This window comes from Raphanus sativus, unplaced genomic scaffold, assembly GCF_000801105.2.
Source record: "Raphanus sativus cultivar WK10039 unplaced genomic scaffold, ASM80110v3 Scaffold0239, whole genome shotgun sequence".
NCBI classification, from domain to species: domain Eukaryota; kingdom Viridiplantae; phylum Streptophyta; class Magnoliopsida; order Brassicales; family Brassicaceae; genus Raphanus; species Raphanus sativus.
Genome location: NW_026615559.1, coordinates 36,801 through 50,582, shown reverse-complemented (window position 1 = coordinate 50,582; position 13,782 = coordinate 36,801). Strand labels below are relative to the sequence as shown.

The 13,782-nt window shown below is 33.1% G+C and overlaps 1 protein-coding gene across 1 annotated transcript; it reads right to left on the bottom strand.

The window, feature by feature from the left end:
• Positions 1–12,565: 12,565 nt before the first annotated feature.
• Positions 12,566–13,511, bottom strand: LOC108807877 (two-component response regulator 24-like). Its single transcript, XM_018580108.2, has 2 exons — positions 13,092–13,511; positions 12,566–12,748 (listed from the first exon to the last, which is right to left on the bottom strand). The coding sequence occupies exons 1-2, from the start codon at positions 13,422–13,424 to the stop codon at positions 12,566–12,568; spliced, it is 516 nt and encodes a 171-aa protein (XP_018435610.2). The 5' UTR covers positions 13,425–13,511.
• Positions 13,512–13,782: the final 271 nt, after the last annotated feature.

Here is a 13,782-nt window from a genome sequence, read left to right as displayed (position 1 = left end):
GCTTGTAAAACAAATCCCATCATTATCAGTGCCATAATCGTATACACTTTTCCGCCATTTCTCTTACAAGTTTCTTCTGTTTAAAACAAAACTCTAGAGTTGTGTTTGTTGTATGAGATGTGTAGATTGGTGATAGAGAGGAAGGCAGTTATATATTGAGTTTTTGCCTCTATATATAGTATATTTGTTGTTTATGTTTGTGATTTTTGATATGTTTAGTTGGTTAGATTTATGTCTGGCTTGACAAAAATAGGATTGCTAACTGTTGTTTGAACTGCATTCTTGTTATTTCATTTTTGTTGGCATTCTGTGACTTGGAAAAATACGAAAACATGCGATGTACAGTTTTCTAGTATTGATTCTTTAATGAACAAGAAAACATTGTTTGTCTCATGGTCTTAATAAAATTTAAATCCAAAACAAAATCTACGGTTCTTTAATTATGATTCTACAATGAGCAATAGCCGAAATTTTATATATCAACTAGGTGATTTTTCCGTGTTCATGTACGGATATAAATATTTACAAAATAAAATATATTTTAAAATCTAATGTTCTAATTTAAATTTAATTACTTTTATTTATGTATGATTTATTATAAATATATATATTATTTCAATTAGACATGTAAGTTGGATATATAATTTTAATCGATTTGTTTGTTACTTTGGTATATTGAACTGTATTTTCTTCTTCAAGTTCAACCATATTATATTTTGTTCTGAAATAGATTAAAATTTTGATTACAATTTTTTTGGCGATTAGACTTTTATTTCGAACATTAAATTTTAGATTATTTAAGTTACTCATTTTGTGGATTGTATTGAGTTACACATGTTTCTTCGAACCACATTACTTTTGATTATAGTTAAACTAAATTTGATTAGCTTTATTCATTGCATTATTTTAGTTCTTCATCTTAATATGTATACATACTTTCATGGTTTCTTATAACTTTATATTTATGGATTTGCAAAAATAGTAGAAAAGACTGAAATAGTGATAAGTATGAAGTTTTATAGATGAACATTACCGATAAAATTTTTTAAACTCATGAACATATATTAATATTTATTTTTTTGTAAATTTTGAGTAACTTATACTTTAGATGTCTAAAATATAAATTAAAAAATATTCTAATAATCTTAACCATAAAATTCTAAATTGATATGTATTATTATTATAGGTATACTATGTTGTATATATATTAAGACTTACAGATTTTTAGTACTATTTAGGTTTGATTAAAGTTTGTAGATTTTTTCTTTTTGTAGTTTATTATATAGAAAAAAATCCCATGAATTCAATTTTATGAAATTACAAAAAGCCAATATTAAAAATTTCTTCAATTACAAACAAATTAAAACACAATTATATTTAAGTAAAATCAATACTGTGTAAAATAGAATCAACTTTATCTATTTACAAATAGTCTGGTTGGAGTAATTACATTTAACTAACTTCCCTATTATTTATACATATACCTAACTTAATTATTAAATATATACCCTAGCTTAAAATTAAAGAATTCAATTTATATGAACACTAAATTTAAGTAACTAATCAATTATATTTTATTTATTAATACAAAAATAATTATATATGCAACTAATTTGTATATATACAAATATACTTTAATCCAAATGCAAGAAACAAATTATTCAAAACTCTCACTGAATAAATAATAATATAATTCGAATAGATAAGAGTATGAAATTTTTATATTATACATATATATATATATATTCATAAAATAACTATTAATAGTTAGCTACTATTATTACGTGCCCGTCGGGATACGGGCTGAGTATTTTGAATTACGGTTGTAATTTGTATCACTTTATATGCCTTATTTTGATAAATTTGTAAATACGAATATAAACACATCGATTTTGGTTCTAATTTGTATTACAATCTAAAACTCATAAAATAATCATATATCGTTTGGATATGGGTCATATTGGTTCGGGTTTGGATACATCCAAAGTTAAATCCAAAAATTTAGAACAAAACATAAGAAATAAATACTTATTTATAAAGAATTGGATTTCAGGTTTATATAAAATACTATTTCATTTTTTTGTTATCCGTTTGAGTTAGACTAGTAACACTTTGGGTTCGGATATGTCTTATACCATCCTACAAAACTCATTCTGGTATTTCTGACATTTCAGACTTCGTATGGATTGGTTTTTTGTTTCAGGTTCGATTCGGACTTCAGGATGCGGTTTATGCTCAAGCCTACTCAAAATAACGAGAAAATGCAATTATATAAAATTTTCACTGAAATTATCCCGCACATTGAAAGTCCGGATCAAAATCTTAGTGTGTATTATAACAAATAACTAGATTTGAACTTTGATTCAAAACACTATTATTTTGTTTTAACAAAACCTTTGTTATAAATGTTATATTTATATATATTATATATATACATAGATGTTATATATAAATTTATTTTTTGTTTTTAATATTCTTGTTTGATTAAATTTATATATAAAATTATATGTGAATCAAAATTGGATATTCCATTATTAAATCATTTTGCACTGATTTGGTTTTATTTGATTTAAATTGAAATGAGATCATTTAAAAAAAAAATCGAGTGGCATTAGGCAAAAAAATTTGTAGTGTTTTACAGTAAATAAATTAGTTTTATGTTTGTTAAACCTCTCATACTTAATCAATGTATTATGTGCATTTCTGTTGTTATATGTGAATCGTGATCTTATGTGTTTTCACTGAAGGTAGTATGTGAATAACAAGAAAAAAGTTTGAAAGGGCGTGTCACAAAAATACCAGATATGTAATCAAAAATTTATCATAATGTTCAATTTTTCTTCTTGATATAACATATATAGAATACATATACACTACAAGAAAACACGCAGATTCTGAGGGAAATACCGAGGGAAAATGAGTTCCTCGGAAATTTCGGACAGAATATCGAGGAAATACCGAGGAAACCAAGAAATGGGGTTTCCTCGAAATTTCCTCACTATTTTTTGAGGAAATTTCGAGGAACACCAACTTCCTCTGTAATTTTCGAGGGGATACCGAGGAAACCAGGGTCGTCGGAAAAAATCGACGGATATTTCTAATATTTCGACGACATCTTGTAGCCGTTAGAGAGCCGTTGGGAGAGCCGTTGGGGGATTTAAACAATTTCGAGGAAATTTCGAGGAAATGTCTGTTTCCCTCGAAATTTCCTCGATATTTCCTCAGTATGCCGGGAGGATTTCTTCTATAAATACAGCCACCCCTCTTCCTCTTCATTCACTCCATTTCTTTTCTTCTTCTCTCCTAGTCTCACGAATTTGATTCCAAAAAAATATGTCTTCTTCAAATTATTTTCGTTCTTGGATGGATCGACCTCATTTGGATCCGGACACGAGATTGCTTACGGAAGAATACAATCAAGGTATAATCGAGTTCATGAGGGTAGCTCGCAAACAACCGGAAGCAGAAACAGGTAAGTTAAGATGTCCTTGCTCTAATTGTAAAAATAGAAAAGTTATTAAAGAGTGGGATGTTTGGACTCATCTATTATTGAGTGGGTTTACACGAAGTTACAAAATTTGGTATCATCATGGGGAAACTGATTATGAACTTGGTAGTACTAGCGAACCTCAGCCGGCGGTTAGATTAGAAGAACCAATTAGGGCGGATGTAGATTATGGTGTAGGTACTGAGCAGATGATAAATGATCATTTTAGAAGGGAAGATTTACCCAATGCAGAAGCTAGGAGATTTTATGAAATGTTGGATGCTGGAAAGCAACCATTGTACGAAGGTTGCAGAGATGGTCATTCAGCTTTATCATCTGCTATGAGACTGATGGGCATTAAAACAGATTATAACTTGGCTGAAGACTGTGTGGATGCGATAGCTAATTTTGTTAAAGGTATTCTACCTGAGGATAATGTAGCTCCAGGTTCATACTACGAGGTTCAAAAACTCGTAGCTGGGGTTGGTTTATCTTATCAGGTAATAGATGTATGCAGCGATAACTGCATGATTTATTGGAGGGCGGATGATCAGCGGACTACATGCAAATTTTGTGGGAAGCCTCGTTATAAAGATACTAGTGGAAGAGTTCCAGTGCCATATAAAAGGATGTGGTATTTGCCTTTGACGGAAAGGTTGCAGAGGTTGTATCTTTCAGAACGCACAGCGCAACGAATGAGATGGCATGCGGAGCACTCAACAGATGGTGAGATTAGACATCCTTCAGATGCAAAAGCGTGGAAACATTTCCAATCAAAGTATCCCGACTTTGCGTATGAGAGAAGAAATGTCTACCTTGGATTATGTACTGATGGTTTCAGCCCGTATGGGAAGAGTGGAAGACAATATTCTCTATGGCCAGTCATTGTTACACCATACAACTTACCCCCAAACTTATGCTTGCGACGAGAGTTTTTTGTTTCTCTCCATTCTCGTTCCCGGACCAGAGCATCCTAAGAGATCACTTGATGTGTTTCTTCAGCCACTAATATATGAGTTGCAACAACTATGGGCTCAAGGTGCTGAAACATACGATATTTCGTGTAAAGAAAACTTTCAAATGCGGGCAGTACTAATGTGGACAATAAGTGATTTTCCAGCATATGGTATGTTATCTGGATGGACAACGCATGGAAGGCTATCATGTCCATATTGTCAAGATAACACTGATGCTTTCCAACTAAAACACGGAAGGAAAACGTGTTGGTTTGACTGTCACAGGAGATTCCTACCACCTGATCATCCATATCGTAGGAGTAGGAATTTGTTTACTAAGAACAAGAAGGTGTTTGACAGTCCACCTGCGGAAATTAGTGGGCAAAGTTTGAAGACACAACTAAGAGATTTTGGTGCAGAAAGGACGCCAGACATCGGTGGACATGCGCGTTTTCCGGTAGATGCTGTTGGAAACCTACATAACTGGCACAAAAAAAGTATATTCTGGGATCTGCCATACTGGGAGGATCATTTGCTAAGGCATAATTTAGATGTCATGCATATTGAGAAGAACTTTTTTGACAACCTCATGAACACGATCCTTAACGTTCAAGGTAAAACAAAGGATAATTTGAAGTCAAGACTGGATTTAGTTGATATATGTGATCGTTCAGAACTTCATGTTGATGGGAATGGTAGGGCTCCTTTTCCCATATACCGACTTGATGCAGAGGGAAAAAATGCGTTCTTCGATTGGATTTCAAACGATGTGGAGTTTCCAGACGGTTATGCATCTAATTTGCGTAACTGTATCGACAGAAAGGAAGGAAAGTTTATTGGTTTAAAAAGTCACGATTGTCATGTGTTGATGCAACGCTTACTTCCGTTTGCTTTCAAGGAACTATTACCACGAAATGTTCATGAAGCAATAGCAGGGATAAGTGCTTTCTTCCGCGATTTATGCGCCAGATCAGTGACTCTTCAATATGAGAGGTAAGTTTATTATCTTACAAAATTTTAACAAATTAACATTTATATCTTAATTAATTACATTTTTTGTCTTCACAGGATTTTCATGGCAGAAAAGCGGTTCGAATATAGATACGCTACAGAGGCAGAACTAGAAGAAATGAAGCAAAAAGAATTTGCTGGATGGATGTTTACTTATGTGAGTGCCTTAAACAAATTAAAAAATCATTTATCACATATTTATAGAAATTTAAAAAATATTTATCACATATTTATACTCATATATATGTGCTATTAATAGGTGTCTGCTGGTTTGGCCAGAGGTGAAACATTTGACGATTGGATACGCGAGATGGTGGTTGGACCAAACTATGTTGTGAAGTCATATCCGAGATTTTGTACTCGAGGATATGCATTCACAACTGAAAAGACGAAACGTTCGCGTACGACCTATGATGCTGGCGTTTGTTCTGCATCGGGAGATGATGTATACTACGGACACATACATGAGATTTTGGAAATCAAGTATTTAGGCCTGCTTGGATTGCGCTGTACTGTTTTCTATTGTGATTGGCACGACATCACTCCAGATCGAGGTGTGAGAACAGATGCATTTGGTGTTACATCAGTTAATTCGAGACGAAAGCTGCAATATTATGATCCTTTCATTCTTGCTTCTCAGGCCGATCAGGTAAGTTATTGGTCATCATGTGTAATAATTTAAACTTGTACTAAAAAATTTTAAAATGTTACAGGTTTGTTATATCAAGTACCCCCGGATAAGGAACAGAGATGATCCATGGGTTACTGTTACCAGACTCAACCCGAGAGGCCGAGTTCAGGGGAGTTCTGAGCTGGAAGACCCACTACAACCAATCACATCCAGTAACTTAAGTGCAGAAGAAGACGTAGCAGGAGTTGGCCTTGTAGTAGATTTCACCGACTTCGCAGAGGAAGCCGTCGTTCACGCACAGGATGAACCAGTTATTGGAGAGTTTCACCAAGATCCAGATTCAGATTCATCTGCTGATGATGAGTCGGAATCAGAGTAGTTTTTTTTTTTTTTTTTTTTTACTAATTTCGAGGAAATTTCGAGGGAAGTTAGGGTTTCCTCGAAATTTCCTCGGAATTACCCTTAACGGTTTAGGGGTTTGATAAAAATTACCTAGATCCTCGAAATTTCCTCGAAATATTCCGAGGAAATTTCGACGACAAAGATAATTTTAGGAGTTTGATTTAAAACACCTTTTTTCGTCGAAATACCCTCGAAATTTTTTGGTGTTCCTCGAAATTCCGTCGAAATATTTCGAGGGAATTTCGAGGACCTAGCCAATTTTTGGTGTTCCTCGAAATTCCGTCGAAATATTTCGACGGAATTTCGAGGAACAGGGGGTTTTAAACCGAAAACAACGTTTTGCGGATTGAATAACACGTATATAACTTCATTAAGTGTCTTAGCCAGATTATAAAGTCCAACTTTAGGGTTTTAACCCGAAAACAATGTTTTGCGGATTGAGACGAAAACCACACAACATAAGATAAACACTTATACGTTTTAATAAACGTTAAAGGAAATACTTACAATAATTTTTGTAATTGTGTTATTTCATTATTTATGATCATCTATACAAAGAAACCTCATTATTATGAATTACATTCTTGTATAAGAAATGACATAGGGAAAAAAATCGATGTTTTCAAAACCCCAAACCCTATTCCTCGAAATTTCCTCACAATATTGTGAGGAAATTTCGAGGAATGGTTCCTCGGACTGTTTTTCATTAACCAGGAAACCCTAGCCGCGAACAAGAGAATTTCGAGGAAATTTCGACGACCATGTTAAAAAATTCGAGGAAATTTCGACGGACCCTGTCCGTCGGACCCCTCATAAATTAGGTTTTCATTCTTTTCTTCCCCATTTCTCTCCTTCTCGATTTTCCTCTCTTCCTCACCGCCTCCTTCTCCTCTCCTCTCTCTTCCTCGCGGCTCCTCTCCTTCTCCTCTCCTCTTCCTCGACGGATCTCCTCTCCTCTCCTCTCTCTCCTCTCTCCTCTCGGCCTCTTTCCTCTCCTCTCTTCCTCTCCTCTCTTCCCATGTAAGTTCATATCTCTTCTCTTCCTCTCTTTATAGATCTCGAAACTTAGATTGTTAGATAGAAAATTCTAGGATTGAATGGAATATTTAGGATTTGCATGTTTGGATTGTTGTTTGGATTGTTGGTATATTTTTTTTTTTTTATTTGTGTTTTTGATTTTTTTAAAACGTTTTTTTGATTTTTTAAAACGTTTTTTTGATTTTAAACTATTTTTTGAATTTTTAAAACGTTTTTTTGATTTTTAAAACGTTTTTTTGATTTTTAAAACGTTTTTTTGATTTTAAAACTATTTTTGAATTTTTAAAACGTTTTTTTTTTTTTAAAACGTTTTTTTTATTTTTAAAACGTTTTGATTTTTAACTATTTTATATATTAAAACTATTTTTATATATTAAAACTATTTTTTTATTTATTAAACTATTTTTAATATATTAAAACTATTTTTAATATATTAAAACTATTTTTTGTAATTATTAAACTATTTTTAATATTTAAAACTATTTTATATATTAAATCTATTTTTAATATATCAAAACTATTTTTTGTAATTATTAAACAATTTTGATATATTAACAAATTAAATAAATAATTGTATATATTAAATAAAATTTATTTATATAAAGGTCTCAAGAGGAACATACCCCCTCTCGACAGCGTCGTGGTCGTGGTGGTTCGGGGAGCGGCTCCATTGCGGGTTCCGCATCGCCGTACAGCTCCTACCAGACATCTCCTTCTCCATTTCCCTCTCATTCTCCTCCCGCTCCCGGTGTGGCACCCACTCCTGCTCCTTCTCATGCTCCTGCTCATCCGGCACTTCTGAGAGTTGCGGAGTTTGTTCGACAGCCGGGTCGTGACCATCTTCCATATCTCACTCAGTATCCACGTGGACAGGGTCAGACATGGTAATTAAATCTATTTTTTTTTTCATTAAAATTTGATTCATTTAAAATATTTAATTCTAAAATAATTAATTCTTTTTATTAGGTTTGACCGATCCGGGAACGGGATCAGCGGATGGATCAACAGTATGATGTACTCGTCCCTCGACAATGGACATCCGACTTTCACCGACTTCCCTCTCGAGAAGCAGCATATGTGGTTTCAACAGTTTGCGGTAAGTTTTCTATTTTTTACTTATTTTTTACTTATTTTTTTCATCTTTAATATTAATTTTCTACTAATTGTGTTTTATTTTCAGCAACAATTCAACTGGAATGCCGATGATACGTTGTTTATCTATTACCACTTCGTCCATAAAGTTATGGACAACTATGGGAAGCAGATGCACTCGTGGAAGAAGAAGTGGGAAATAAACAAGGTTCGTTTTTATTTATGATACAATTTTTTTATTTTTTAAAATATTTTTTTATTTATTTAACAATTTTTTTTTAAAGGTTCCAAAGGGGATGGACCCGACGGTCTGGCGGGAGTTGAGTGAGCATTGGAGTAAGAACGAAGTCAGAGCAACTTCTTCCACCAACTCCACCAACCGCAAGAGCGACCGTAAGGGGAAGGGCATGTACGTCCATAACTTGGGTGCTCAGTCTTTAGCCAGTCTGGGAGATCGCTTGGTAAGCTTGTCGGTTTTTATTATATTATTTAAGATTCTAATATTTTTTTGTGCATTTCTTTTAATTACTAATGTTTGTTTAATTTATGTTTTTTCCAAGGCGCAAGAAAATGAGGGGGAGCCGGTTGATCATCTCCGCCTAATAAAGACGGCGTATACCAACAAGAAGACCGGCGAGATTGATGATGGTGTTGTGAGGGATGTGGTCACCCTTATCGACAGTCAGATGGAACAGGAAGTGTCTCAGCTTCAAACCGAGGATGACGATTCCACGGGATCGACCGGCTTGCCTCGGGTTCGGATCAACCAAATCGTTGAAGCGGTAAGTTCATTTTTTAAAGTTCAATCCTTTTTTATATTATTTAAATTTTTATATTATTTAAATTTACACTTTCTTTTTCAGTCGGTTCCAAAGAAGAAGGGCCGTTTGTTCGGTTTGGCTCGTCGGTCTCCCTCGGTTCCGTCTGCTTCTGCACCACCACCGTCCTATGTTGATCAAGAAGTCCTTCTGAGCCAGATGAGGGACAAGGATGCTCGCATATCTGCGCTGGAGTCCATGGTGGCGAGTCAAGAGGCGGGCTGGGAGGCACAGAGGAAGCTGAACGAGCAAATGATGGCGATGATGAGGAGCATGAACCCGAACGCCAACGTCGACTTCCCGAACATGCCAGACCCGGACTTCCAAACCCCGTAGTTTAATTTATTTCAAAAACTCTAAATGTTTTCTTTTCGTTTGTATGACTTTGAATTTTAAATAATATGTTTTTAATTTAAATTTTAATTTTATATTTACGAATTTAAAATTTAAAAATATTATTTTTTAAAAAAAAAATTTTTTTAAAAAATTTAATTTTCGGAATATTCCGAGGAACAGATGTCCTCGGTATATACCGAGGGAAGCGTTCCTCGGTATATTCCGAGGGAGGGTTCCTCGAAAATTTTCGAGGAAAGCAGCCCTCGAAAATTTTCGAGGAACCTGTCCCTCGGAAATTTCGACGAACAGCTTTCCTCGAAATTTTCGAGGAACACCTTTCGTCGGAATTTTCCGAGGGACAGGTTCCTCGAAAATTTTCGTAGTAGGTCTTCCCTCGGTATAATCCTCGGTATATACCGAGGGAATTGTTCCTCAATATATTCCGAGGACCTCTTCGACGAAGGTCAGTCCTCTAAATTTCCTCGGAATATGTTTCCTCGAAATTCCGTCACAAAATTTCGAGGAAATTTCGACGGAAAATGAAATTTCGACGAGTTTTTTTCGAGGGACATTTTCCTCGGTATTTCGTCGAATACGCGTATTCCGACGAAATACCGAGGAAAAAACCCCTCGATATCGGCGTGTTTTCTTGTAGTGATATCTTTATCAGTTGACCTCGATCAATATAGAAATAACTCAAAGACAAATCACAATAAAAGAAGAGATCAAAAGAGGAGAAAGGTGATGGAGATATTGCTGGTTTAGCATGTCGTCTTGGGAGATCACATTTTGGCAAACAATCTTGATAACAAGGTTTGTTTTGTTTGCCACAATTAATGGAACAGTTTCTGAAGCAAAAGAATCTTAAATCTTGCGTTTGGCTTACTATCATCACCATCAGCAGCATTTATTCCATTGCATGCTTGTAAAAAAAATCCCATCATTATCAATGCGATGACCATGTAAACTTTTTCTCGCCATTTTTTCTGTTACAATTTTTTCTGTTCAAACGGAACTCTGGAACTTGTATTTGTTGTATGAGATGTGTGCATTGGTGATGATAGGAAGACATTATATATTTGAGGTTTCTACTCTATACATAGTATATATGTCATTTCTGTAGTTTTTTGTTTTCTATATTTTTGTGTTAGTATTAACTTTAAGATATAGAATCCTATATATATAGTAGAAGTTCTAATACTTTAAGATTAAGATTTACGTTATTGTTTAAGATTAAGATTTTATTGTATATAGACACATGTCAGTCTTCGATATCAGTACAAGTTTACAGTTATAAATTCCATGATCTACTTTACAGTAGACATCCTGGTTTGACATAAATACGATGGCTGACGATTATTTTATTGAATTCTTGATATGTTATCTAATGACGGGAAAATATGAAATATGTGAGGCATAGTTTATTAGTATTGGCTAACATTAGTAATCATCACATTCACATACACACATTCATACTCTTGTGTCCTAAAGATTCTACCGAACTGGCGAACTATATACTATAGATATATGATATAACAAAGCATCAGTTTCCACGGCCTTTATGTTAGATTCTTAAGTTACCTTTTACTTATATACATCAAAAAATGAGCTGCAACATGAGTATATTAATGACTGTGAAATGATCATTTAGAGCTAGAGATGGAATTTTTATTCGTTAAATTTGATTCAGTTCGATTCGATCCAAAAAATTAGGATATGCTTAATGTTTTAAAGCAAATCAAATATTAAAATTCAATATCCGTTAAAAAACGAAATAAATCACAAATATTAAAATTTTTATTACCGATATCCGATCCACTCCGATAGCTATATATATATGATTAAATGTAGAATTTCAAATGTTATGAGCTTATATAATTGTTTTTAACATATGATTTAATAAATTTATATATATAGTATATAATATATTGATTAAATGTAGAGTTTCAAATGTATGAAGTTATATAATTATCATTTTAACATATAGTTTAATAAATTATATTCATATTGTTACTCTATAAATGTATTAAAAATAGATATAAAACAAGAGATTTTATGATATCTATAAATTTTTCTTAAGTTTGTCTTTCTTATAACTAATTTTAAAATTTAGAAACATATAGTTTCGACTTCTTCTTTTACTTTTATTTTGTATGTCATATAAAAATATTTTAAAGAACAAATTTATCTATTTTTTCTAAATTGTTTGTATTAACTAAAACGAAATGATATAGCCTTAAGTATTCGTAAATATCTGCATATTTTTGGATATCCGGTTGTCTAGATATCCGAATTTCCGGATATCCGTATTTTTCGGAATAAAAAAAATCGAAAATTTTAATATCTGTAACATACGAAATAAATAAAAAAACATATCTAAGAACCGGATATACCGATCCGTACCAAACCCTACTTGCATATAACTGTAATAAATGATGAATCAAGTGATCGTAAATTTGATTGAAGTTCTTGCTTTTGTGTCACACTTTTTCATAGGTCAAGGTACTTCGGATTTAAGGATTGAAGTTAGGTCTACTCACGTGACACATATCACTGATTCCCATGAAGCATCTTGATTTGTTAACATCTAAAAAATGACAGAGGTGATGATCTCGTGATATATGATGCATGATGATATATTTGGATCATAAACCTAAAACATCAAACAAGTATTATGTAAACAAAGCTTGACTTGTCGGAAGCTTTATCGACTTGGTATTGGCAATTCCTATTATTGTACGGATATTCAAAACTATATGTCACAAACTGAAGGTTAACAAATAAACATTATTAACTAGGCTTGGACATAAAAATCAAGATTATGAAGAATAGAAACAAGTTTAGAGATGGTGAGAGGTTTCTCTTGAAAGTCATTAAGTCCAGCTTCCATAAATTCTTTCACCTCTTCTTCCTCAGCTCTAGTTGTTACTCCTGCTATCTTGCTCTCTATCCCCATCTCTCTTAGTCTCTTTGTCGCCTAATACAATTTTTTATTCAATAAAAGAAACAATCAATTAGTTACATATATAGACCATATGCGGTTTTCGGAAATAATAAAAATCAATGTTAGAAATTGTTAAGCATCAATTAGAGGTTTTATATGGGATTAGTGCGTAAACTGACGCCTAAGCACAGCATAGATCGATTTTCTTAAAATCCTTGTGAAAAAATCAATTCGCTTATGACTAATTTGCTGTTTTATGTGCTATCTAAGCCGAATTTTAAAAACACTAATAAAAACATTAAGTAGATCAGTTTCCTACGGCTTCTTTATTATGGATGGGATTTAAATTTAATGCTTGAAGTATGAATGAATATACCTGAATACCGTTCATGATGGGCATGTCCATGTCCATGAGAATGAGATCATAGTTTCTACCGGAACAATGAACATCCACAGCTTCTTGACCATTACAAACCACGTCGTTTTTAATCCCTAGACGGTCCAACAGTTTGTGATGTATGCTTTGGTTTACGAAGTTGTCATCGACGACCAAAGCTGTTAACTTCGACTCTGCCAAATTTGGAACTTCACCAGCCATCGCAAAAAAAACTTCTAAGAAAATATGTTTGTGACAGAAACTCAAAAACTCGTTGCAGTCTCTAATTAAAAGGAGAAGACCAGTTGTTATATAACACAAAAACAGGATCATCTAGATTGTGTTTTGGATTCTGAGGAGATCTAGTGGTATTTTCCATTTTTTATTACACCAAGATTGATCAAGATCCTTTAACTTTTTCATGATACTTAGGGTTTAGATTTAGATCAATAAATGTCAATCTCTTGAGATATTAATTAGCCAAAACACCATGTGAGTAAGAGACATGAATAGCAAATAATCAATTTTAGAGATGTTTCCTGCTAATTTTAGCAATACATATCATATTATATGATTAACTTTTGATTCAGTTGTAATCTCCATAAAAGAAGAAAAATTCTAAAATTCATTGAAAGTTCTGAGATTATTAAATATCTACGTATTACTTTTTAACAAAACATTGAAAGAATGA